General features: G+C 36.2%; 1 protein-coding gene across 2 annotated transcripts in view; it reads right to left on the minus strand.

The window, feature by feature from the left end:
• LOC111140944 (poly(ADP-ribose) polymerase family member 8) overlaps positions 1 to 27,649 on the minus strand; it is a 199,040-nt gene that overhangs the window by 36,350 nt on the left and 135,041 nt on the right. For both annotated transcript variants that reach the window (XM_022493215.1, XM_022493214.1), the window contains exons 12-16: positions 15,686 to 15,811; positions 14,715 to 15,279; positions 13,106 to 13,156; positions 12,903 to 12,998; positions 1,831 to 1,923 (exon numbers count right to left, since the gene is read on the minus strand). In XM_022493215.1, the coding sequence (XP_022348923.1) occupies positions 1,831 to 1,923; positions 12,903 to 12,998; positions 13,106 to 13,156; positions 14,715 to 15,279; positions 15,686 to 15,811 (931 nt within the window). The remainder of the gene's footprint in view (positions 1 to 1,830; positions 1,924 to 12,902; positions 12,999 to 13,105; positions 13,157 to 14,714; positions 15,280 to 15,685; positions 15,812 to 27,649) is intronic.

Below are 27,649 nucleotides of genomic sequence, written 5' to 3' on the forward strand. Positions count from 1 at the left end.
ATCTTCCCGTCGCTTTGGATTCACTTCTCTGCCCGTCCTACCTTTCAGAAAGTGGTTGATTTTCTGTTCCTAGAGTTGCTGTTCTTCTTCTCTTCGATCTCCCGTTGGATTTGTAGGTGTTTGCAATCTTTAGATAAGCTATCTAGCTGATCTCCCGCTACCTGAAGTAGTCTCAGCCTGCTACTTCTCCGCCATCTTGACTCCTCCCCCTGTATTCTTATTCATTTATAATTCATTATATCACAATTGTTTTCCTTAATAGTTCTTCAAGTGGATGTACCTCCATTTAGTTAATGAGTGAAACAATTAGGTTAATAGGATGTATGTAAATCCACAAGGCCTGCACTATTTCATAGTAATTGTTGTACTTCCATCTGGACTAATGCCTGTTAATTGTAGGCATTTGATACCTGTTGAATGAATGTCTGTTATATGATCATTTTCCCCCACCCATCTTGCAAATTTTTTAAGTGACAGATTGGTAATTCTCTTCACATTTAGCTTCGTGCTGATTTCAGTAAAGCTGAATATTTTCTTACGTTTCTTTACTAACTATATTTGTGAATTGAGTGTTCATTTCCTCTATTAATCTGTTACAGTCTTCATGTTTCTTTTTTCAAGTTTAAGTGCTTTTATACAATTATGTTTGAGGCAAGACAAATTTTCTCATAGGTAGCTCTTATCATTCACTATTCTTTCAAGTAAAAAACAAAGTATGGATGGACTCAAATCTGTTGGTATTTTTTACGATTTCTTGACACTGCTTAAATGCACAAACCTGAGACACTGTCCACGCTGTGCATGCTTAGTATTACTCTCTTCTAGTTTGTATGTAGTATTTTTAAACAAAACTCTTCTTTCAGCTATTAGGAATTTGTTTTTACAAATTTGTTTTTACAAACATGGGGGTTTTGCCCCCCATGTTAGAAGTCATTTGTTCCCATCTCACTTACTAAAACATTTTAATTTTATATTTGATGTGATACTTCCTTTAAAATATGGTAAGTATATTTATAACTATATCTCTTTTGGAGATTATTTGCCATCCTATTCTTTCCAGTACTACATTTTTTATAAAATAGAGAATTGCATTTTTCTGTATATGGTTGGTCTAGCCTCCATTAATTAACACTCATTTTTTTTGTTTTCTCTGATATTTTTCTATTAATCTATCTTACCTATATTATCTGTAAATCTATTTTCATAGGTTTATGAGGAAGTTAGTTTGCATAAATAAATTTTTAAAAATCAATTGAAATTTTGTTGGAATTCATGATTCATGAAGTAAATTCTGGCATCTTTAGAATTTATTTTTTCCTTCCAGAAACATGGAATGCTTCTTACTCCCAAGTTGCTTCATTTGTTTTTATAATTCTCTTCCTATGTCATACACACTGCTATTGTAAAATTGGATGCTTTTTCTTATATGTTCTGCCCTTTATCTTTTCACCTACGTTTTAAAAATAAATTGGCTTCCATTTTATGGCACTATAACTTTACAAATAAATTTTACATAATGCATGTGCAAGGGTTTCAATATTTCAACTTCGCCATGACAGAATCATAGTTATTTTTCAAACACAAGAAAGTTGGCTGAATTTCTTCCCTCTGCAATTGCCAAATGACAAAACACTCACTAGATACAGATAGCAAGATTCAGTTTCAAGCTTAAAAAAAAAAAAAATCAAATGCCAGCCTGCTTTTTAATCTACCGTCAAACTATCAAAAATGTATCCAAAAGAAGAAAGCAGAGCAGACTGAAGGTAACTAGTGGATCAGAATAAAGTTTTCAGATCAAAATCAGGACTAATTAGCACTGTGTGTTCCTACCTGAGCTCCGGTAGCTATTTCATCAGCAGCTTCATTCATTACTCCCAGGGTTTGAAAAGCAAACACACACAGCTCTCGCTCACACACAGTGGGCTACAAAAGAAAGGGCAATGAGTTACAATACTGTTTTTTTTCCGTTTCCCAACTCTTAAGGTAATTTTATGACATTCCATTAAGTATCTTAAAAAAATGCAAAGTTTCAGAATATTAAAAGGAAAGGAATCACAGGACCTTAATTAACAAAAGTTAAATTCCTAAATTTGGGTAACACTTGGTAAATAATCATCTAGTGATATGGAGTAACAAATATAAGAAATCCATTTCAAATAGTTGTAGACACTTGCACTTAGAATCTTTTAGCAACAGATGGAAAAATCATCTCTCCTATTTCATTCACTTTTGTACCTGAGATGTATTAAAAAAAAAGAAAAGAAAAAAGCAGACACCTAAGCTGGTGATACACTAAAAAAACAAAGTTAAACCTAACAGCTGTGTAAAACAAATATACAAAAAAGAATTCCACTTTTTCCTAGGTAATTTTCTTTGGAAGAAATAAGCATGACTCTACTTACTCGCTACCCAGCTCTTGAAAGATTGGTTTTGTTGCAAAGACTTTTGACTTCAATAACCTCCTGAAGTCAACAGCACTGAAATATACACTCTGCAATTGCTTTGGAAGACTTCTCATCTTTCAAATCTAATATAGTGTCGTCTGTTTGATTTATCTTATCTCCAGACTTACATTGCATTAGGTAGCTGATGAAGCCTAACACGATACAATCCATGGTGCCACTGCCTAACAGACAAAAGGCTTTTGTTAGTGCCACTGCTCCTCTGCTCACTCATTTCTGAGAACGACTTGGTCGAGCACTTAACCAGTGGGAAGTACAGTCCTTTTCGGTCCATCTTTTATGTTTGGAATGGACCCATATGGTGGCTTTGTAGACATAAGCATGACCAATCACAAACACTTCTGGTGACGTTCCCCAAAGAGAATTTTAGGAAAAAAATCAATTGATACCTTTCTTTTATCCACCTTAAATGGATAAATGATTCCATTTCAGAAACATCAGGTAAAACTACCTATGAGAGGAAATTAACTGGAGAAAACTCTTCATCCAGACTCAAGCTATACAGACAGTGCTATATATAGATGGCCCTACTTAGAGCAGACTGTTCAATTTCTGTGACTTATTTTTCCTTAAGTGTTTAACCAGTTTCTAATCTTCTATTTTTTGTGTGGGTTTATCTATATGCATGTATGTTTCAACCTCAGTTTTCCCCAAGGACATTGGCTGTTTCTTCTGTTTACTTTCTGGGAGCACAATATGGTCTGAAATAATAATAACAATCATTTATTGTCCATTTACCATAGTGCCAAACATTATACTGGTGTATAGTGGACCTGTATATACAAAAAGAATCTGGGGAGAAGATAAACCATAGAAATCATGAAGGACCCTAGGAATTTATTCATGTACCAGCCACCCAACAATGTTCACTGAGGAAGTAAACGGGGACACAGAAACAGAAGGTTTTTTTTTTAATACTACTCTTGTCTAATAACCATACATTTTTTTTTAAATAAAATCCTTCAATCCCAAAGGAATAATAGGAAAAAGCTTATTTAGTGTATACAAGTAATAGTTGGTTTCATTTTTTTCAACTGAACTTTGGCGATCAATTACACTTACTTTGAGATCATCCAAATACGTATGTATGTAGGTACCTATGTACATGGTATTAACAGATTCCAGGAAATGTTTTAAAAGAATAGAAACTATCTTTTTCAGTACCAAGTTGTTGCTTTAAACAATGGAAGTGAAAGTGAAATAAAATATCTCACACTCCACTAGACTGGATGGATAAAATATTAAGATTTTAATGTAGGAAAAATGTCTAAGACGGAAGAAAAACAGTGTAGTTATTTTTACATATCTCTATCGCACACTTTGTCACCAATCCTAGGTATTCATGTGCCACCCTGATTTTGTTTCAAATAATCTGTACCAATTTCGCCCTGACCTATTTTTTTTTTTTTTTTAATCTTGGGTAACAAATGAGCAACATTTCAAAGCTTTCTTCTGTATTTCCATTTCATCTCCCTCCCAGACCTGATAATATTCAAATCTCTCATCACATGAACTTGCCAACTGACCCATTGCTTTTTTTTTTTTTTTTTAGGATCTTATTTATTCATTTGACACAGAGAGATACAGAGAGAGAGAGAGCATGAGCAGGGAGAGAGGCAGAGGGAGAGGGGAAGGACAACTCCCCGCTGAGCCAGGAGCCAGAAGAGGGTCCCGGGACCTAGAGACCATGACCCGAGCTGAAGGGAGACGCTTTAAATTATAAACCTACATTCCTAATGCTAAAGCTATGGCTTGATTACTTTATGAACACTTCTCTTCTTTCTTGCATCTTTTTGGTTGAAATGTATAAGGCTGACTTTTAGGAATATATGGTTCCTGCAACTGTTTGAAGAAGGAAGTCAGATACCATATAAAACTTTGAGGGGAGAAAGGGCAATTTTTGCTACTGCACTAAAAAATTAGAAGTACACATTATATTCTTACAATTTTATCTTCCCTTTTTTAAAATAGCAAATATAGAGGTAATATGGTGATTAATTTATGCTGTATTAACACCAAACTAAGTAAATACTAGTGAATTTTTAAAATAACAATCGATTGCTCATTTAAAAAAATATTTATTTATTTGAAAGGGCCAGAAATAGAGAGAGAGAATGTAAGAGGTGTGGGGAGGAGCAGAGGGAGAGGAAGAAGCAGACTCCCCACTGAGAAAGGAGCCCAATACTCAAACCAATGTGGGGCTCAATCCCCGGAGATCAGGGTCTGAGCCAAAGGTAGACGCTTAACCCACTGAGTCACACAGGTGTCCCTCTATTGCTCATTTTTACTAGAAAGTTCAAGACAGTATCAGAGCTATAAATCAGTTAAATTTTCAGATAAACATTTACTAACTAGTTTTTGTAAACTTTTGACCTTCCCTGCTCCCATGTTTATCCACATTTTATTTGAGAAGTTCAAAATGTCAACATAAGATAGCACACTAAAACAGAGTTCTCAAATCATATTAAGTAATCAAGATTAGATGTCTCATTGCTCACAGAAAGGACATTTTATTCAAGAAAGAGGAACCAAGGGAGCACCTGGGTGGCTCAGTGGGTTAAAGCCTCTGCCTTCAGCTCCAGGTCATGATCCCAGGGGTCCTGGGATTGAGCCCTGCATTGGGCTCTCTGCTCAGCAGGGAGCCTGCTTCCCCCTCTCTCTCTCTGCCTGCCTCTCTGCCTACTTGTGATCTCTGTCAAATAAATAAATAAAATCTTTAAAAAAAAAAAAAGAGAGAGGAACCAAATCATTCTTCCCTAATGAAACATAAGTAATTACATTGTGGGTTAGCTGACTCTCAGCTATTCCCCCACCCCCAACATATTCTGCTCTGACTGTACCATTTACACAGAAAGCTCTAGCATCAATTAAAAATGGAACATAGGTGGGGCACCTGGCTGGCTCAGTTGGTGGAGCATGCAACTCTTGATCTTGAGGTTGTGAGTTCAAGCCCCACATTGAGTGTGGAGATTACTTACTTAATAAATAAATAAATAAATACATAAACATACACCCCCATTTTTGGGGAAAATATTAAAAATTCTTACTGGGTAAAAAATTTTTAAAAATTTAAAATTTAAAAAATTTTACTGGGTAAAAATATTACTGGGTAAGTGTAACGATGTGTCTTACTGCACGTAATTTAATACAAAGTGTATATGCCCAATATAACCAAATGTGTACATCATTTATGAATTCATTTCTGAGTTTACAATCAATGTTTCAATTCCTAAAATATTAACAATTCTTAATGTTATTTTATTGTCCTCAAGCAATTAGTTCCTATAATTTGAACTGTAAAAACATGACAAGTCCCTCTTGCCATTCCACATACATAATTCTTTTTTTGCAATGTAACATTCATTATGCACCATTTAAACACATAGATGACTTTATATGTCCCTAAGATTTATTTTAGAGGTTTTAAAGCCAAGACAAATACATTTTAAATTTTAGTTGAATCAGAACAATTTAAAATGTGAGCAATGAAAATGTATTTCAAAAATGGTTAAGTCTAAAGAATATTTTAGAACCTAACTGCGTTTTAGAAAGTTTGTGTCTTCAATAAATTCAAATTACTTCCTACTAAAAATAGAAATGATAAAACTCAAGAGTATCTATGTATTTGTATATAGCACGGTGTAGGTGAGAGGTTTTCAAATCTCTTCTGCCATGCTTTTTCCACTCAAACAAAATTTTTCATGTTAGCCCAATATACAGAACAGACAAAAAGTGGTGACTGTTCCAATGGGGGCACATGTGCACAGGCTGAGTTCTCCTATCTGTAAAACAGGGATAAAAAAATCACATCTAGTGCACCAGGTTGATAAGACCAAGAAGTAAGAAAAGATAAGGGGCTTAGAAAATCTTCCAGAGGTACACAGAGCTGTTTAAATATTAACAATAAATACTAGGTAACCTGATAACCACAGATGCTTCTCATTCTAAACCAATGCATACACAAAAGTAAGTGTTCAATAAAATTTTCATTGAAACTTATTATGAAATAGTATTTTTATTTTCATATCCATAGCTTATCAAAACCCTTAATTTAGTGTTAAAATTGTTCTTGTTAAAAAAGAAATAAGCAGTGTAAATAAAATTCCTAGTTAAAAAACTAGGGTTGAAAACATGTAAGAATAATTAAGAATAGCTACTAAAAACTCAAAACCTACAGGCCTTTATTTAGCTCTTTGTATTTCTGATTTTATAGTCAATGCTTCAGGTTCTTTTCATGGTTTGGAAGAGAGACACATTCAGGGTGGGGGGTAGGTGGGGGAGGCAAGTTCACCATGCCGAAAGAAAGACAGGAATCCCATGGAGATCAAGGCAGATTTGTAGTTAAGATAGGCTCATGCCCATTTAAGCTTCAACACAGTGTTTCCTATTATCTCATTCAACTTAAGTTGTTGTTTGAGCCTTAAAACCAATTTATTTCTACTTGGTTTGAAAAAAATCGTATTTCTGAACTAAAGTGTTTGGTATAATTATCATTTAGCCTATATTTCAAAAATGGAAATCTTACTTCTGTGGCATGAGGTGGGGGGATGGATAGAAGAGTTGAGGAGGCAACAAGGTGTGCTTTTCCATCCATTCTTCAAACATTCAAGTCAGACTTAAATACAGGAAGACCTACCTGTTTTATTCTTAAGAAGTAAAATGGGACATATCAAGGTTTGTTGGGGTCGACTCCATGTTAAAACATGTTAACCCCCTAGGGCCTGCCTGGGCCTACTTAGCCATAATGACTCCATGTTGCCTAGGTAGACATTTTGTTGTTTAATAAATGCCTCAACAGTTATTGATAACAGTTCCAGGTAACTGTTACTAAAACACACACCTAAAACAAGGCCATTTTGTTGTTTAATAAATGCCTCAACGGTTCCTAGTATCAGTTCCAGGTAACCGTTACTAAAACACACAGGTAGGAGACATCCAATCAGCCAAAGCCATATATGTAGATGCCTGTGATTGTGCCCTATAAAAACTAGCCTGTAAGACCAAGGGGCGTCGCTCTCTTCGGAGGCGGCCCTGGCCAGTCAGTCTGACTTCTAATGCTTGTCATAGAATAAAGCTTTACATAACTTTCCCTTTGTCTCAGCCTTGTTTCCCTGGCCGGTCAGTCTAACTTCTAGTGCTTGGCATAGAATAAGGCTTTGCGTAACTTTGTCTCAGTCTCGTTCCTTTGATAACGGACCCAACAGGTTTACCTACATGCTCAGTTTTTCAACAATTATCATGGGAATGCCTTAAGCTTATGCCTTAAGCTTATGACCAAATTATAACTGGACGCTGCTAATTTCATTCTGAAAATAAGAACTTAGTTACAAACATTTGTCTAAGGTCCACAGCTCAGGTGTCTCAGCTGATTTTGCCTCAGTAGGATTGGGCATTATACTCGAAGAATGATACCAGGATCTCAAGCCTGATCAATCTATTCACAGCAAGCAATCTGGAATATTTTCACATGACAGGAGAAGAAAACGAGGTCCATAATTTTCATGTCATATGTTGATCTGGGAAATGGGAAAGTCTACTAGCCAGGGACATACAGAATGACTGCCAAGTACCAATGATAAATTTCTAACTACAGAGATCTTAATCCCTACAACCATATGCATGGTTTTCTCCAACCCAGTTCAGCAGCCCTTCTGCAGGGTTCAAAAAAGAAGACAAACAATTGCATTGATCATGGTATTCAGTGTGAGTATAACATAAAGACAAGGGCACTAGGAAGGAAGAGGCTTAGAAAACAGTGGTGAGTCTGGCAATAAATCCTTATTTTTGTGTCTTCCAAAAACACTGGATGAAGACAAAAATCAACATTTTAAAGCATCAACAGTTGGCTGTCTTAATGCTCTAGTTGATTCCAAAATGTAGAGAACCACCTACTGGGTTTGGGTTTGGTTTTCTGATCATAATCCGAACTGCACTGCCACATGGGAAATCCAGGACACTATAAAACAATCCTTGTGATGTTAATGTGAGTTTTATGCATTTGCAAAGTTTTACATGTCAGGCCTCATGCCTGGGAGTGACATTTATAACCTTTGTGAACAAAGAGATAAGTGAATCATTGTGGTATTTCTAAATCAGTAAGCATGGTAGGTACCCATGTTTCAGAAAGTATGGCACGCTTACCCAGACCTCTGAGTAAAGTGACAGAAGAGTACAAGTAGTGACCAAAATGTTAAGACTTCTGGGAAATAGCAGTAAAGGGCAACTTATGTCATTCAATAAATAATCATGCTTAGACAAAAGAGAAAAAACGTAAGACACACTTTGAATTTTGAATAAAAGAGATCTAACAAACATAATGAATATTAGATATAGAATTCTCTGGAACCCTGAGTTTTATCTGACTTATTTAATCACTCACTGGGATATAATGTCTCCTCTTTACATCTCTAGGAGTTATTATAGTTTGTAATGTGTCATCTGTGCTGAATAAATGGTCAATGAGTCAGTTTAGTGATTAATACTCCATAAGAAATTTTATGTGCACGAATTTTATACATTTCTATTAAAATTACAGTAAAACATATTATGATGTAAATATAAGAGAGATACAGAAAAAAATGAGTATGCCGGATTTAGGTTAAATATCTGGTTAAGACAATCAAGAGGCAGTTTTTTGTTTACTTCTCTTCCTTTGACTTCCATTTCCTCATTTAATTTCAGCTGTCACTTATCTTTCTATTTAAGAAACCCAAGTAGGTTTTCTGATTTCTTAGATATCAGTCTGAATGGCAACAACATAAAACCAGCAGAAAACTAGCTATACTTACTTAGAAAACATCGTTATTTACAAAAGAACTTCCACTTCTAGAAAGAAATTCTGGTGCAGAATAAAACAGTTAAACTAAAACAAAAATTGAAGCAAGGCACAGAGAATACTGATAGCAATCAGGATACTTCTATCACTTACTATAGAAATGAACTGCCAGTACTGAACCACAAGGACCACAACACGTGCAGAAAATATCCAGGATGTGAAAGTAGTCAGTTCAAGTACATGAGTCAAGAGTAGCATCCTGATAAAGAACTGTGGCCTTGGTGCATTCTGCCAGGGTTTGAGTCTCATTTCTATCACTTACTAGCCACGTTGATAGTAAATAAATTACTGTTCTCCTCATCTGTAAAACAGGGGTAATAATAATACCCATCTCACAGGGTTATCATGAGAGGACTAAATCAAATAATAATCCATGTAAAACACTTTGAACACATGATCACATAAAAGGCACTCAAAAAGCACGTGCCATCAATAACATTATTATAACCTTCTGGAGTGAAGATCGCATTGCCACTGATCATGCAACAGATCAAGATCCACAGATGAACACTAACAAAATAAAGATGGACCTTCTGATGGGATAAACTGAAATGACCAAAGGATTCTCCTTATTCTCATCGTAACTACACGCTTCCATGTATCACATCAAAATAACAAACTGGCCCCAATATTTAATAAATAAACACTGATTTAGTTAATTTGGGTTTCAGAGTAACATTGTATGTATCTCTTTGAGAAAAAAAAAGCTGACTGACAAAGAATAGTGTACGAGCAGTGAGATAAATTTTTTATATATATGTTTCCCATAAACAAGTAAAATTAAATAAGTCTTAGACTTTGACACAAGATCATGATCACAAATGGTTATTACATGTTTCTTAAAGAATACATCCTGAAATGCAAACAAGTTCTGACAAAATTTTCTCTTTCTAGGCTTTATAATTTGTCTTTTCAAATATATATCCCCAAGAACAGGACAAATTTCTCTTAAAAAGTACAGAAGAATCTAGCTTGGTGCCTTATACTGAGGAAGTCTTCAATAAGCATTTATGATGCAGTTTTGAAGACAGGCAGAAATAGGCTCAAAGTCCAGCTTCTACCCATACTGGCTGGGTGATGCTGAACAAATTGCTTGATCTTTTTCTATCTTAATCCTATTTGCACGAGCAAATGAGCGAAAAAACACATAAACCACAAGAGTTTTGTGAAAATCAAATAAGGAAGCAATATGCAAAATATCTATCCATACAGGGTCTAGCATACAGCACTCACGTCATCCGCAAATGAGGATCATTTTAGTTTTTCCTTTCTTATCTGAATACCTTCTACTATTTTTTCTTACCTAATTGCCCTGGCTATGTCCTCTAGTACAATGTTGATTAGAGTGACAAGAATAAACTAACTAAAAAATAAATTTATCAAAGTATGTGTAAGACCTGAATAATGAAAACTACAACATAGTGTAGAAAGAAACTTTTAAAGATCCAAATAAATGGAAAAACTTCTTGTGTTCATGGATTAAAAGGGTTAAAATTGTTAAGACAGCAATATTTCCCAAACTGGCCTATGGATCCAATGCAAACCTATAAAATTCCCTACCTTTTATTTCTTTCTTTTCTTTTTTTTTTTTTTTTTTTGGCAGAAATGAACAAGCTGACTTTAAGATTCATATAGAAATGCAAGGGAGCCCGAACAGTGAAAACTATCTTATAAAAGGAAAATGAAGTTGGAGGACACACACTTCTTGCTTCCCAAACTTACTGCAGAGGTGCAGTAATCAAGACAGTGTAGCACGGATGGAAGGATACACATACAGGTCAGTGGAATAAAATTAAGAGTCCAAATAAACCAATACATCTACAGTCAAATGATTTTCAACAAGGGTGCCATGATCATCCAATGGAGAAAGCTCTTTTCAACTAACAGTGCTGAGGCAACTGAATAGCTACATACAAAAGAATTAATTTAGAACCCAACCTTACACCATACACAAAAATTAACTCAAAAAGGATCAATGACTTAATTGTAAGACAGAAATTATAAAACATAAAAGAAAATATAGGTGTGAATCTTTGTGACCTTGGATTAGGCAACAGATCAACTGATAAATATGGGCTCCATTAAAATTTAAAACTTTTGTGTGTCACAGGATGCTACCAAGAGGTTAAAAAGAAAAACCACAAAATAGGAGAATATCTGCAAATCACACATCTAATAAAATTTAGTATTCAGAATATATACACACACACACATACATATATAAAGAACTCTAACAACTAAACAACAAAAGAGAAATAATCCAGTTAAAAACAAGCAACGAATATAAACAGACATTTATCCAAAGTAGATGCACAAGTGGCCAATAAGCACACGATAAAATGCTCAAAATCACTAATCATTTGGGAAGTGCAAATCTGAGCCACAATGACATACCACTTCACACACACTCAGACTATATATAAAGAAGTATCACAAGTGTTGAAGAAGATGTGGAGAAACTAGAACCATCATCCACTGCTTGTGGGGAAAATAAAGTGGTACAGCCACTGTCAAAAAGAGTTTGGTAGTTTCTCAAACACTTAAAGTTAGCATATGTACCAGCAATTCCATTAAATGATGAATGGAAAATGTGTGTCATATATCCATGTAATGTAATATTATTATACCTCCCCCCGCAAAAAAAGAAAGAAAGAAATACAGACTGATACATGCTACCTGGATGAACCTTGAAAACATTAAGTGAGAAGCCAAAAGCAAAAGGCCACATAATGTATGCTTCCATTTATATGAAATGTCCAGGATAGGCAAATTCATAGAAACAAAAAATAGATTAATGGTTGCCAGAGAATGAGGGGAGGAAAAGATTGGAAATGACCACTAACAGTTATGGATTTCATTTCTGGGTAATGCAAATGTTCTGGAATTAGACAGTGGTAATGGTTCCACAACACTGTGAATAAACTAAAAACTACTGAATTGTATACATTAAAAAGAGTGAATCATATGTTATATGAATTTTATCTCAATTTTAAAATTATAGAAAAACTTGAAATCGGGTCATTCCTCCCAAACTACATATCTAAATAAATGGAAAGATTTATTTTTTGTGGGAACATATACACATTGATTCTTCTTTCTATACTCCCTCAGTAATGCCCCAAAAGTGTCAGTGAGCTGGCATTTTTTGGAAATCGTTAAAATTCAGATTCTCTGTGTGCTATTGTGTAACTCTTCCGACTTCTACTCTTTTCTCTGCTGGTAAGCATCTTAAATTGTGTGGTTTTGAAGAAACACTGTTCATAAGTTTAAATATATACATCTATAGCTACATTTATCTTTCTATCCACCTACATCTACATCTATTGATATTAATACAGATATAAATAGATGAAAGGAAAGAGAGATGATAGATATGCACATATAAGAAATACGCTAGGAAGTATTTCCTAATATGAAACAACTTGTCTTCCACAGATTCCTTCACAAACAGTGATTCATTTGCCAAAATTACACCACTGTGTGTATTGAATAATTTGCTCATTAGACAGTATGCACTGTAAATCAAGTTATATACTTCTTTATTTTTATATCTTAACCCTTTTATATCCTATATCAACACTGAAATTCTATCAATGAGAACTTACCCTAAGCATAGGGCCATTTTGAAACACATGTGGCTCATCACAAACCACACAGTATTCATTCAATACAGGGATCCGCTGTTCAGCAAACTCAATTGTCTGAAAAAAAATAATAAAGAGAAATAATTAAGTCAAGTTCATAGATAATTTGAAAACCCTTTAAAAGCTCACATATTTCTGCAATGGATGGCTTGCTTGGATCTTACCTGCACTAGGAAGCCGCGGTCTCGTATTGGAATGCATTTGGCACCATTTGGCTACAAAAAAGCAAAGTAAAAGAAGAAAATAACTTTTTAACTCAGAGAACAGATGAATTACAGCCTTTGACTTTTTGAAACAGTGAATACAAGTGTGTGATCGAAGGTCACCGGTAATATGAATTAAATCACTGAATCGGACATCAAGATTTTAGAGTTTCTTTATTATAATATACTTTCTGCCATTATTACCACAAGCCTTGTCTAAGCTAACCCAACAGCATTCTTAATTTTTGATCTTCTAGTAAAAATGACTGGCATTTTTAAATGATCACAAAAGCTCGTTTCCACTACTACTTACTGTCAAATGCTCCCATCTCCTCATTTAGATTATTTCCATCTTATTTTACAATGAGAATTATTCCTCCAAGGACATATGAGACAGCTACTGAGGGGGTACACCACTAAACTACTGTACTGTATCAGGCTTAATTATACAGAAGACAGTAAGATACTTTCTTTTACAGAATACGTGAAATTCTTTTTTACGTGAAACTCTCATGGGAAACTTTCTATGTTAACACTTCAACATTATTTTCTAAGTGTCCTTAATGCTTACTTTTGATAGGAAATGGGTTTTTAGGGGTCCACCTAAAATTATCAATATACTTACATACATTTTCTTAACACAAGTATAATTTTATGGTATCATTTACAATGTAATTTTAGAAATAAAGCTATACAAGAGTAGCACAAATTTCTGAAGATGTATCTTATTTTTTTTCAATGCCATCTACTGTAGGTGTATCCATATGTATGGTTAAGAGTCAAGTACACTCTTACCCCAGCACACACACGCATTTACTGGAAGAAAACAACATTTTTATCGATTGTTTTGCATAATTAATATACATAAGGGAGGTCTGTTTCTTTATCTGAAATCGGCTATAATGCTGATCACTCCAAAGGTAAAAGCTAAGACTGACTCCCAGTGAATACCACCCAGAGGGCTTAAGCTTGAATACCGTTACCTTCCGGCCCCATCTCCACCAAAAAGCTTCAGGGTAAAGTGACTTCAGTTTCATCAAGTAGACACTGAAAGCAGCTTTAAGCAAAGCTCTGGGATACAGAAGTAGAGGTTGATTCTCTCTATAAGTTACGATGTTCATAGGCAAATGTCCTCATCCAGAAAAGGAAGGACATTACTCTGAATTTAATTATTCGACAAACTTTGTCCTCCACTACCGACGTACGAACACTAGAGGCCAGATAAACCTACTTGATAAAACATTAAAATGCCATGCTTGCTTAAAAGGATCAGCTTTGTGGATCCAACCGACTTCCTTCCATTTTTAGCAGCATTCACGACCACGAAAGGAATTTGGACTAGACTGTCAATCAATAGCTAGAGTTATTTTTTCAGAGTCAAAATGCACGTTCCAGTACCGGTTGCCAGTGCCTGGCGTGCTAAGTAACACCCCAAAAGAAACAAACGGTAAATTCTAAAACACGAAAACAAAAACGAAAATCTCGTTTCTTTCTTCTACCAGACCTGCCCAAACGAACCCCCCACCCCACCCCAAAACCTGAGGAACTCAGGATGAAAGTATTTACGCACAGCAGGCTGGGAAGATGACGATGAAGACGGGGTTAAGATACCGATAAGCCCTGAGGTGAGAGAGAGCCTCCTGCCCTCTGCGTTAGGTTCCTTGAAAAGCTCCGTCTTGGACGACTTGGGAGCGCTCGAGTAGGACTTGCTGAGCAGCTTGTGGCTTTTCAGTCCGTACAGCTCTTCCATTCTGAGATTACTGGAGTAAGATCTGCTTAACAGTTTGTGGGGCTTCAAGCCGGCGTTGTGCTCACACCGCGGGTCTCCGGAACAAGACCGAGTCAACAGTTTATGCGACTTGAGAGTGAGGCAGTCCTCTTGCTTGACGGCGGCGGGGCAGGGCCGGTTCAAGAGTTTGTGCGACTTAATTGCCGGCACGGTCTGCTCCGCCCTCGGGTCGCTGGACAGGGAGCGACCAAAGGTCCTGTGAGACTTGGTGGCGCACACGTCGTCGGTCTTGACGGCGCTGGAACAAGTCCTCCGCAGCAGCTTGTGCGTTTTGGAGATCCCATCTTGCTCCGATTTCAGCTTGGATTTGCTTTTACCACAACCGGGGGGAGGGTAACTTGGCGACCTTGAAAACGGAACAGCAGTTAACACGGGGCGAACCAGGAGCGCGACACACCGCGGAGAGCACCGCGGAGAGCACCGCGGAGGCCCCGTCCACTGCACTCGGCTACAAGGCCCACCTCGTTTAGACACAGCCCGTCCCGCGCAAAGAGAAAGTGCGAGCATGCGCACCGTGAGCACGTGCGCCGAACCGCCATCGAAACCGCGTGGGACGGAAACAAACCCTCCGAATGCGGAAACGAGTAGCCATGCTTTTGAGGGAATCGACACGGCCTAGTCCGTTCTCTGAAGTCACACAGAAAATGCGTGGATGCCGAGACTATCTTAAAAGAATGCCCTGAAGGACCTAACCGTGGAGTAGCCCGTGCTCACAATCGAGAAAGACAACCGAGAAGTCATCTGCTACCCACCTGCGCAAGGTAGAAAATAAATGCAGGGGAGATTTCACCTTCTTCTCTGACAGCTTCTTATTGTGCAGGCAGTTCGATTTTTCTTTGCTCTGTTTCCACTGCTGTGTAACGAATGTCTGCATGATCCTGTCAATCCAAAGGAAGTCTGTCATCACAGTTCCAAGAGAATTTAATATGCCATTTCCGTAGTATGTAGAGAAGGTATTTATCGAAGGAAAATAAATGCACGGGAATTGGTGAGATTCTAACTTAGAATCATACGAGATGTTCCCATATGTAGGAAAGCCCCATGCAGGAAATGTCTTTGACTTTACTGCATTCTGGTTAATAACTCATTGATTACTGTAATACAATTAATAACGTAAATGATAAAAGAAGTGATAAAATTAGGGGCGCCTGGATGGCTCAGTCACTTAAGCGTCTGTCTTCGGCTCTGGTCAGAGTCCCAGGTTCCTGGGATCAAGCCCTGCATTGGGCTCCCTGCTCAGCAGGGAGACTGCTTCTCTTTCTGCTTCTGTCCTCCCCCTTCCCCCGCCACTTGTGCTCCGGCTCTCTTGCTCTCTCTCTCTCTCTCTCTCAAATAAATAAATAAATATCTCTTTAAAAAAAAAAAAAAGAATTGATAAAATAACAGGCTATAAAGAGATTTAGAACGGCAGCCTTTAAACAACTTTAGCCAAAGTTCTTTAGCCAAAAGCAAATTCTGAATTATTTTGCTGGTGCCAGAAACACAGTTTTGAAATAATGTTTGATAGTAATTATGATTTTATCACTTAAGATACAAGTGAAGTCCATTTCTTTTCACTTGATTTGCTTACGCAATTTTCTTCATGAAAAGGGAAATAAAATGAAACCGTGAAATCGCTAAGTAAAAGGAAAACACGTAAAACTGATTCTATGGAGAAATATGAAATCAGCAACTTTTCTCTCTCTGCACAGCCCATTCACTTTAAAATACACTGTTTAAAAAAAAAAAAGCAAACAAACAAACAAAAAAAACAAACTGTGTGTCTTGGGGTGCCTGGGTGGCTCAGTCAGGTAAGTGACCAACTCTTGGTTTCAGCTCAGGTCATGATCTCAGGGTCCTGAGATCGAGCCTGGGGTGGAAGCATGGAGTTGGCTTGAGATTTTCTCTCTCTCTCTCTCCCTCTGCCCCTCCCCTGCCTGCATATGCATGCTCACACTCTCTAAAACAGCAAATAAATAAATCTTAAAAAAAATAAAAGTAAAAATAAATAGTGTGACTTTTAAAAGCTTTTAGTGACCATCATAAAGCAGGAATTTGATAACTCCTGATCTCAGTATTTTCTAAGTCAAGACCACAGCACATCACTGTTTTTGTGGCAAAGAATTCTAGAACATTATCTGCAGACTCTGTCACAGCATTGCTTTCTGAGAAGGGTCCCTGAATGCGACAGCTTCTCAGATCCTTGAACCTCAGATTCAAGTGGCAAGGGCAGAGTGTCCATGAAGGCTGAGACTCAAGTGTGAAATTTTATAATTAAGCATTGTGTATACAATAAATTAAACATTCTGATTTTCTTTCAAAAGTCAATTCAGCATTGTCTGCTTTTCATGTTCTTCTCAAGTTATTTCTAACACAGATTGCTTTTGGAGCAGAAAACAAAACAAATAAACAAAAAAAACCACTGGTACCAATACTTACCATTTATAATACACCAAGGGGTAATGCTTATAACAGATTTTTTTTTTCTTTTAACTCTCAACACCCTCAGGGAGCTATTATTCTACACTTTTCACAAATAAGGTTAAAGATGGAAATCTTCCCAATTTAGCCTAATAATAAGTGGCAAAACCACAACACCTATGTTATCCAGTACAGACTGACTGATGCTAACATATGCTACTCAAACAGGTGTGATTCTTAGCACTAAGACCATTATTAATTTCTCAAGATCCTCAGTTTCTATCAAATTATCATCAATAACTAGAAAGTACAACCTCAAACTTAGTACTCCAGCCTTTAGTCAGCGAGCTTAGATGAGTTCAGAAGAAAGGCATTTCTGGAATATTTGGGGGCCTTTTCAGCTAGAGAGGTAGTGAGGAAGAAGGGGATAAAACTGCACTCAATGATGCAGTCTGCATTAAATTCACCTTTGAGCTCAGGCTAATGGAATTTTTTTTTTTTTTAATTTAACACTTTACTTTTGAAGATTTTTTTTTCACCCAAGATTTCAGCATGATTTTAGTTTAACAGTAATATTAGGGTCTTCATTTGTCCCTGTACCTAACCTGAAATCCCCAAGTGATTCCACTCTTCATACCAAGCAGATTCAGATTCTTTTTCTCCTATAAAAAAAATTGCCATTCCTATGTACCATTCCCTAAGAAACCTAACAAGCGCTTTTCTAATTCTTGATAGATGAACTGGAACAAAAAAATAAATAAATAAAAAATAACAATAGCTAAAGTTGTTCCAACTTGGTATTGCATTAGCATTCCAAAGTGTGACCTCAGCATCTGAAACCAATAGTTCCTCGACTTGGACCCCTAGACCCCTAGATGTTCTTGGATTCAAAAGGTGGAGTCAACTGTCCTGTAAGACAGTTAATGTTGTGTTCAGCGTCCATGGTAATGTGAAATATACATAGGAACACATGTGGTCTAAAGGTCACTTCAAGAGGTGAGAGAGGTACCTGAGAGCCACCCAGAGATTTTAATGCTCCCACAGGTGTTTGTGTTTACTATTATGCCGGCACTGTGAAGAATTACTACAGTTGCCATTGTCAAAGATCAACTACACAAGATGATGTCATAGTCAGCTGGGTCAACAAAGGTCCCAGGGTAGTTCCAACAAAGAAAAGGGAGTATGTGTGGGCAAAGCTATGCTTTTCTTCATGCTGATTTCAAAAGGAATATGCACTGGAGGAGCCAGCACTATATTCAACCTGTAGTGGTCTAACGGCTTCAGCCAGATAGCATCATGTATCAAATCAAATGAACGTACTCATTTGACAATTGAAATCTGACTTTTATTTTAATTTGCACTTCAGTTATACATTGAATTTCATTTCATAAATGCAAAGTCAACAGATGAAGAATTTATACCTAATTTTATGTTTGTATGTATTTAAGGCAATACTGGAGATTTGCAAGGCTTTTTGTTTTTTTCCTTTTAAAAACAACTTAAGTTTGATTTATGCAAATTCAGCATCAAGTCATATATCGTTTAAGAGCCTGGTGGTGGGTATTAAGGAGGGCATGTATTGCATAGAACCCTGGGTGTGGTGCATAAACAATGAATTTTGGAACACTGAAAAAAATTAAATTAAATTTAAAAAAAACTTGCACTTAACTATTCACTGTTAAAAAAAAGAATAATATTTCCATGGCCTATGCCATGTTTAGCCTTTGAATGATAGATACTTTATATGAGGCTGACCACTATACTACATCTGTTTTAGGTCAATACTTATTTTTTTCTTTCAGGCTCTTTTAATGCCTTCATGTTCTCCCAATATTCAGTCAGTGCCAAAAACATATCCCAAGTCTTATATAAAGCAAAGGGATACCTATGATTATATGAGAAGCAGGTTGGTGGATGGGTCAAAAGTATTGATCTGAGGTCAGATTCTGGCTCTGCCACTTTCTCACTGTGACCTTAGCACCTTGCTTAATCTCTCTGGGTCTCGGTTTCATCATCTAGGAAATGTGGATAGTAACAGCATCTGCTGGATAGCACTGTGGTCAAGATCCAGTGAGTTAATGTGCTTAGAATAGCGCTTCACATACAATAAGCACTGTGTATGCATTTGTTCCTGTAATCGTTATTAAACCTGTCTAGTTGCCAGAAACAGACCAGATAAAGAATCACAGAAAAGTTTAATGAGTGTTTCTTATTTGCTGAAAACAAACCAGAGTAGTGATAACAAAAGGCCTAGATTTTGAGTCTGCCTTCTTAACTTGCTATGTTTCTGGAAAATAATCCCTTTATATTTCAGTTTTCTCTTATGACTTACTGTGAGGATGAGATCATATTTTTGGAAATCATGTAATTTTAGACCAGAAAGGATCACAAGCAAACCCAGTTATTTATAATTTAAGGAAAAGTAAATTAGATTAGAATTTAACAGGAATCATTAAGAAAAAGTTCTAGCCCGTACACTAAACTGTCCATAGAACTAAAATTTACCCTTAGAAGTAATTAACCTTTTTAAAATGTTAAACATTTAGATGGAAATATTAATAAAATGTTACATATTCTACAAAGCAATTAAACAATGAATACAGAACACAGCTTTCCTTAATTTCTCAGAGTTAGAATTATACACATCATTTCTTTTTCTGAGTCAGACATCATTAAAAGGCAGAAAGTTACAGTATTCCAAGATTTCTGTGTTTTCGCCATTCTTGGCTCATTTGGACCTACTTCATTTCACTTTAAAAAAAAAAGTTAAGTGGCTAATAAAGTACATAAAGTAAAACTATGGACTTTGGATGATAGGTATCAATGTACATTCATCAACATCAACATCATCTAACAAATGTACCTTTCTGGTAGGACACATTGATAGCTGGAAGCCTACGCATATGTGGGGACAGGAAGTCTATGGAAGATTTCTGTATCTTGTTCTCAGTTTTGCTGTGAACCTAAAAATGCCCTTTTAAGTTATTAAATTAGAAAAAAAATTAAAAACAAGGAAGAAAATTGGGTGAGGGTAAAAAACATCACAGGAGGGGAAAAAAATACAGAAGATGTGCCAAGGTATGGTGGTAATCAACTTGGATGGTGTAACATAGAGGCAGGCTCCACGCTTAGCTCCAAGATCTGTAAGATACTAGCTCAACACAGAAAACAAAATCCAATTAAAAAAACAAAACCAGCAGCACCTGGGGGGGGTGGGGGGCTCAGTCAGTGAAGCATCTGCCTTTGGCTCATGTCATGATCCCTGGATCCTGAGATCAGACCCCAGGTTGGGCTCCCACCTCAGCGGGGAGTCTGCTTCTCCCTCTGCCTCTCACTCTGCTCAGGCTCTCTCTCAAATAAATAAATAAAATCTTCAAAAAACAAAACAAACAAAAAAACTCTGCTCTCTCTCTCAAATAAATAAATAAAATCTTCAAAAAACAAAACAAACAAAAAAACCAATTCCACTGGAAAAGCACACTTAATCCTAGTGCAGAAAAATAAGAAAAATTTTAAGTGCTTATAAAGAAGCCACATGGCATTCTACAATGTGCTAAACATATGTTGTAAATTTAGTTTTAGAGATGTGCAATTCAGAACATTAAGGGTTTATTATCTAATTTTTATATATTCATATTTAAACCCAACACTGGGAATTTGCAAGAATACTCCCGTATCTTAATTTCCTTTCAAATGTGATCCACCTATAACTCACATTTGCACAATGTCAAGTCATAAAAACTTAAGACAATTCTAGAGCTCCATAATATGTACAACCCTTTATAACACACACAAGCTTTCTCTTACATCAATAATCTCAAGTAAAATGACCGCAATACATTCTCTATGTAGTAAATGAAATAAAAATTTCAAAGTACTTTCTCTTAGAACATTGCTCAATAAAGACTAATGTCTGATGCCTAATTTAAATTCATTAAAATACAGGTGAATGCATGAACTGAATCATCGTGGAGGGTGTAAACCATGTGTTTAAATATATAATAATCTAATGATAAATTTAAATTGAAGTAAAATTTGTATATTCATAAGGATAAATAATCCTTTAGGAATTCTCCAGTAATACAAATTCTTTTTTTTTTTTTTTAAGATTTTATTTATTTATTTGTGAGACAGAGAGAGAGAGCACAAGCAGGGGGAGCAGCAGGCAGAGGGAGAAGCAGGCTCCCTGCTGAGCAGGGAGCCCGATGCAGGACTCAATCTCAGGACCCCGGGATCGTGACCTGAGACGAAGGCAGACACTTAGCCGACTGAGCCACCCAGAAGTCCCAGTAATACAAATTTTTATAGCTGATGTATATAGTATAGGATTTACTAAATTTAATTTTAACTATACGCTACCATGTTTTAAAAGTCATTTTGACTGGAGTAATTTTATGCTCATAAAATATAAATTAATTCATTGCATTAGACAAGGTCTAAAGAGGAAATAAAGGGTTTATTTAAAAAAGGAATGATCATTTTAAGAGTGTAAGCAGAGGAGCTAAGCACAGTGCAGTCAGGCAGGGCCAGTGGTTGTTGACTGTTACCACCTCTAGGCCCCAAGAACAAGCAGAGGTAAACTGTAATGGAACCCAGTAAGAAAGAGAGTTATGCATAGGCTATGGCCTAGAGCAGAGAAGAAAGCTTCATTTGAAGGGCTAGTCAACTCAAGGTGACCTCTTAGGGTGGAAATCAAAGGCAGTAAATACTCCCTTCTTACACTGTTTCCTCCTCTGTTGGTCACCTATAGCCACAGCGACACATTAGAACCTGCACCCACACAGATCAATCTCCATAGGCAAGGGCAGGGAGGGAAGAGACTGGACCTGGGCAGGCAAACAAGGACGGCGGCTGCTTCAAGTGGGGAGCTCTGCCCGCTACACTACTGATGCAGCTCTTAGCCTCAGATGAGTTCCTCTCCCGAGGCTCTCACTTCAAAAAGCTCTTTTGATAAGAAACAGGGGAAAGGAGTGAGCAAAATGAGAAATCAATTCTTTTTCAAAGAAATTTATTTTTTTTTCCCTTGGGAAACTTACTTTTTCAGCTGATGTCCCAGTCCAAATCGCTCTTTTGTAGAAATCTGAAAGACATCAACAGTGGGCACTGCAAAGGAAAAAATAATCAGTCGAAATGTGGAGCTGAAATTTAACCATCAGCCAGGGAAAAGACCAAAAAGGAATATATATGATACAGTACATTATGTACACATACATAAATATATTATACATTTATATATTATATAGTATGTAAAACGTATTTATACACACATACATATTTTAAAATAGCATACACCAGTCCTATACATTGCTATTTATGCTTCATATATATATATATATATATATATATATATATATATTTTGGAGATCATTCTTGGTCATTAGATACCATACACTAACATATAACATATGTGCATATAAGATTATCATATGTATAATGATGAAGAATCGCCAAAAATATGTAAGTGTAAATAGCAATATGTAGGACAGTTTGTACATGATTCTGTAAGTGGAAGAGGCATGTTTGTATAAACAAAACACTCTTTTTTTTCTTTTTGCAATAAAACAATGGATGATGAGATATAAGAGACTTGCCTTTCACTAGGGGGCCTGTCATGTATTTTTATCAGGTACATGCATTTCTGTAAGCTAATAACTATGATGTTTATGAATTTAATAATCTCTGAAAAAGTCACTCACCATTCATTCTTCATGGGTTTATTAAAGAATATCTATCTGAGTGTCCACTGTGCCAATCATTATAGATAGAATGGCAAAAAACAAAACAAAACAAAAAAAACCCCACATACACAAATATCCCTGTCCCCATGAAGCCTTGGTCTAGTGGAAGGAGACAAACAAAAACCAGACAGATAGACTACCACATGGTGGTAAAGGTTCTGGGGAAAAATAAAGAAGGGAAAGGGTCTTGGAGTAAAAGTTACATGGGAAAAATATGTTCCAGCACTTGATAGCATGGCAGAAGAAAAAAGTGTCCTATCCAGGGGAAATCACAATGGCACTGCCCCTGAGGGAGAAATGTGCCTCAATATTCTAGGAACAGCAAAGAGACCAGTGGAGCCACAGAGCAGTGAACAAGGTATCACTTTAGAAGCGGAGATCTGAGAAGGACCACAGGTGTGGCAGCATAAGATCTCTGTAGAAAACAAGGGGAGAAGTGGGAAAATCATTCAGGAACTTATTAAAGTAATTGGCAAGAGATGCTGTGGTCTGGATCGGTGGAGGTGGTAAACCGTCTTGTTAACAGGACATTCTCAGACCACACATGTCCCATATTGGAAACCAAACCGGCACCCTCAATTTCCTCACTCCCTGGGTTGGCTGTTACTCGGGGACACAAACACTCCACTCATCAAAGAAAATTGGTGCTGGAATCATCAATCAGTTCCTTTTCCAAAAGCATTCCAATCCATAGGTACAGACTGAGGAAATGAGTGGACATCACTCAAATCCCTCCTGTCCCAAACCTAGGGCTACAGAAATTCAAAAATGAATAAAAAAATCCTAACATCTTGGAAACTCAGCAGATTTTTTTTTTTTTTTTTTTAAGAGAAAGATGACAAAAGTGGAACTTGCTATGCTCTCTTGGAAGATTTAAGAAGACACAATTTCTTCCCAGGTAGATGGAAAAAAATAACTGGGGAGATGGAAGCAGAGAAACAAAAGGGACCTGTTTTTTTTAAAAATGCAGAAAAATCCAAAATGCACTAGAAGAACTGAAATTATTACTGGAAGAAACTGTATAAGATGCATAGAGAGAGAGAGAGAGAGGGAGAGTAAAGAGATATAATAGACACAAATATTTACCCAGGATATATAAATTATTCCTAGAAATAAATGATACAAAGACCAAAACTCATTCAGACTGTGAATGACTAGAAAATAAACATCAATATTTTACCAAAAGGATAAATCTTCTAGGGAAATGTAAGTTACAAACACTGACTCAACTAGTAGTATAAAATCTGGATGACCTAAATTATAGAATATACTAAAAGAGCTAACAAGATGGTACTTCCAAAAATGTTCCAAGATTCAAGTGATAAAACTTATCATTAAATTAATGAAATTAATTATTACTATTAATTAACTTGAATGTATTCAGAAGATGTTAATAATCAGTGAAACTGGATGCAGAGTGTATGGGGACACGGAGTACTACCTTGGCAATTTTTCTGTAAATCTAAAAATGTTTTAGATTAATTTGTATAATTTTTTTTTGAGAGATAGAGTGAGAGAGCGTGTGTGTGTGTGTGTGTGTGTGTGTGTGTGTGTGTGTGTGTATGTGTGTGAGCAGGAAGAAGGGGCAGAGAGAGAATCTTAAGCAGACTCCACACTCAGTGCAGAGCCTGATGTGGGGATCAATCTCATAACCCTGAGACCATGACCTGAGCGGAAATTGAGTCCGACGCTTAACCAACTAAGCCACCAGGCACCCAATTTTTATAAAAATTTCCTCAAGTAATAGCTTTCTGATAACTAATGATCAGTTAGAAAATAAACTGGAATATAAAAGTCCCATTAAACAAACAAGTACTCATGAATAAATTTAGCTATACTGACCTCATGCAGAAAAACAGAAAACAAAAAACACAGAACAGTACTGATACCTAAAACTAAAAACAACAAACAAGTCTTCCTTTAAAGGAAAAGTGAATATAAAAATATCTATTCTTCCTAAATTTATTTAAAAGTTACCTTAAAATAACCAAATAATTCCCCAAGAGGGTTCATTTTTTAGGGACAAGAGACTGAGGAAGAACTTGACAGAATGTGCTACAGAAACATTTTCGTGTTTTAAAAAAAGATGAAAGTTATTCGATTTTTCCTAGTCTTTCATATAACATAGGTTGGGAAGGCAGTAAGTGAGGGATGCTTAAGATACATGGAAATGATTCTAACACTGATCACATACATGTACAGGTACCAATGATGAGATGATTTGTACAGAAAAACATTTTTAATAATGTTGGTTATTTATCGCATTAAACCAAAAGCAGCCTTGCCCTTCAAATCAGAAACTAGGCTTATACAAGAGCAATTCTGAAAAAATACATAATAAGAATAATCATGTCTTTTTATTTAAAATGTATTTCCTCATATACAAGGAAAATAGTCCTTATCTTTAATATTAAAGTGGATAAGGAGGTGTATTTCTTTAATTCTTATCATTCCTGTTCACTTACAGATATTTTGTCAGATTAGCCCTGATCAAATATTATAGCTCAAATAAGTATTATTCATACATTTCCAAAACCTAGCAATGAATTTTTTCAAAAACAGATGTTAACTAGGTCAGTTTCAACCTTGGATTCTTCATAAAACTTGCTTGAGGTGAATTAAGACCAAAGTGTACCCATTGAAAATATATACATAAAAAATAATATTAAGGAAAAAGAGGGAAAAAATAGCCCAATAAGTACACATAACAAAGCACAAGCAACACCAAAGTAGATGTCTTACAAATGAACAAAATTAAAACACGTCAGACACAAGCTAGCAGAGGTTTCTAAAGTATTTTTACCTTTTTGGGGGGGAACTATTATGACCCCATAAACTTATAGTTGGTCAAGTTTGTCTCATTCACAAAATCAGAGTCATTCTGAGGTTTGAAAAAAAGAAGAATCCTCATGTTTCCTTGGTTTATAAACTATTAGGTAGGCAAATCAACCAATAGAAATGAAAACAGAAGGACTAAATTATGGATGAGTTGTAATACCAAAGAAAGTGTACCAAATAATAAAATCATCTAAATGTGAATTAGAATATAGTTATTAGAACATTTACAAAAAAAATTTACAAAACCATGCAAATATAGCAAATCTTTAGAGACACTGAGAAGGAAAATCTCTGCCTAAAATTCAAGATTATATTTAAAAAATGAGTAACAGTGGTAAGATTACATAAAAGCATGCCACATTCTCATCTCACACAGATGGAGTAGTGTGAGTAGAAATGAACTGACCCAATTTTGTTCCTAACCCTGATAATTTAAAAAAAAAAAAAAAAGTTCAAACATAAGAGCTGCTCTTTCTTTTAACCACAAACAGAATAAAACCAAATGGTCACGTATCAAATCCCTAAAGAAAGAAAAATAATTAACCATACAGCACAGTATTTGGGGGAACAGCAAAAACACATATAACTATAAGCTGGAATATTGTGCAGATATTAAATTTATTCAATTTCTGAATATTTAATGACTTGAGAACAGTCTCATGACATAATAATAAGGTGCATAAACTACGCAGTTCAGTGTCAACTTTATGAAAATGAGCCAAGCGTGCACAGAAAAGAGAAACACCAAACTATTTGCAGGTTTCTCACTATAGAGGGATTTTGAGTAATTCTTTTTCTTTTTTATTGCATTTCTATACATTTGAAATAATCACAATAAAAATATGTAACATCTAGTTGTCTTTGCCTGGCATTAAATCATAGGCTTTTATATTAAGAGTTGATTATTTAAGTAGAAATCATTATACAAAAATAGAAAAGAGGTGACTCAACAGAAACTTTTTCAAAATGAGAAATTTTCCTAAGTATTTCTTTTTCTTTTTTTTTTAAATTTTATTTATTTGAGAGAGAGAGAGTGAATGAGAGAGAGAGAACATGAGAGGAAGAGAGGTCAGCGGGAGAAGCAGACTCCCTGCTAAGCAGGGAGCCCGATGTGGGACTCGATCCCAGGACTCTAAGATCATGACCTCAGCCGAAGGCAGTCGATTAACCAACTGAGCCACCCAGGCACCCTTTCTATGTATTTCATCAGCTTGGAAGGTCAGGGATTTTTCTCATGTAAAAGCTAATAGTAGACATAAGTTTCTTAAATGCCTAAAGAAAGATGCGCCAACATCACAGTAAAGGATGTGTGAAGATGGCCATGACTACAAGAGGTGCTATCTATATCCACATCCCTTGATTCTGGGTGGGTTTTCCAACTGCTTTGAACAATACAATATAGTGGAAGATTCACTGTGCCTTTTTCCAGGTGGCATCCACAGCCTGTCTCTTGCAACACTTGCTTTCAGACCCCAGTACCCATGATACAAGAAACCCGAGCCACATGAAAAGGCCATGTGTAAGGTCAACACTCAAGTTAAGGGGCCGCAGCTGAGCTCCAAGATGACACACACATCCACTGCTACCCCAAAGTTCTGCACCTTGAGCATCAGACCTAGCAGAGCCTTTAGTCGACATAAGCTCTACCTACCATCTGACTTCAAAGGCATGGGCGACTCCAAGCAAAAACTGCTCATCTGAGCTCGAAGAACAGTTAGAGATGGTAAGTGGTGGTTTTAA

Source organism: Enhydra lutris, unplaced genomic scaffold (assembly GCF_002288905.1).
Source record: "Enhydra lutris kenyoni isolate GAN:26980312 unplaced genomic scaffold, ASM228890v2 scaffoldscaffold5, whole genome shotgun sequence".
Taxonomy (NCBI): Eukaryota; Metazoa; Chordata; class Mammalia; order Carnivora; family Mustelidae; genus Enhydra; species Enhydra lutris.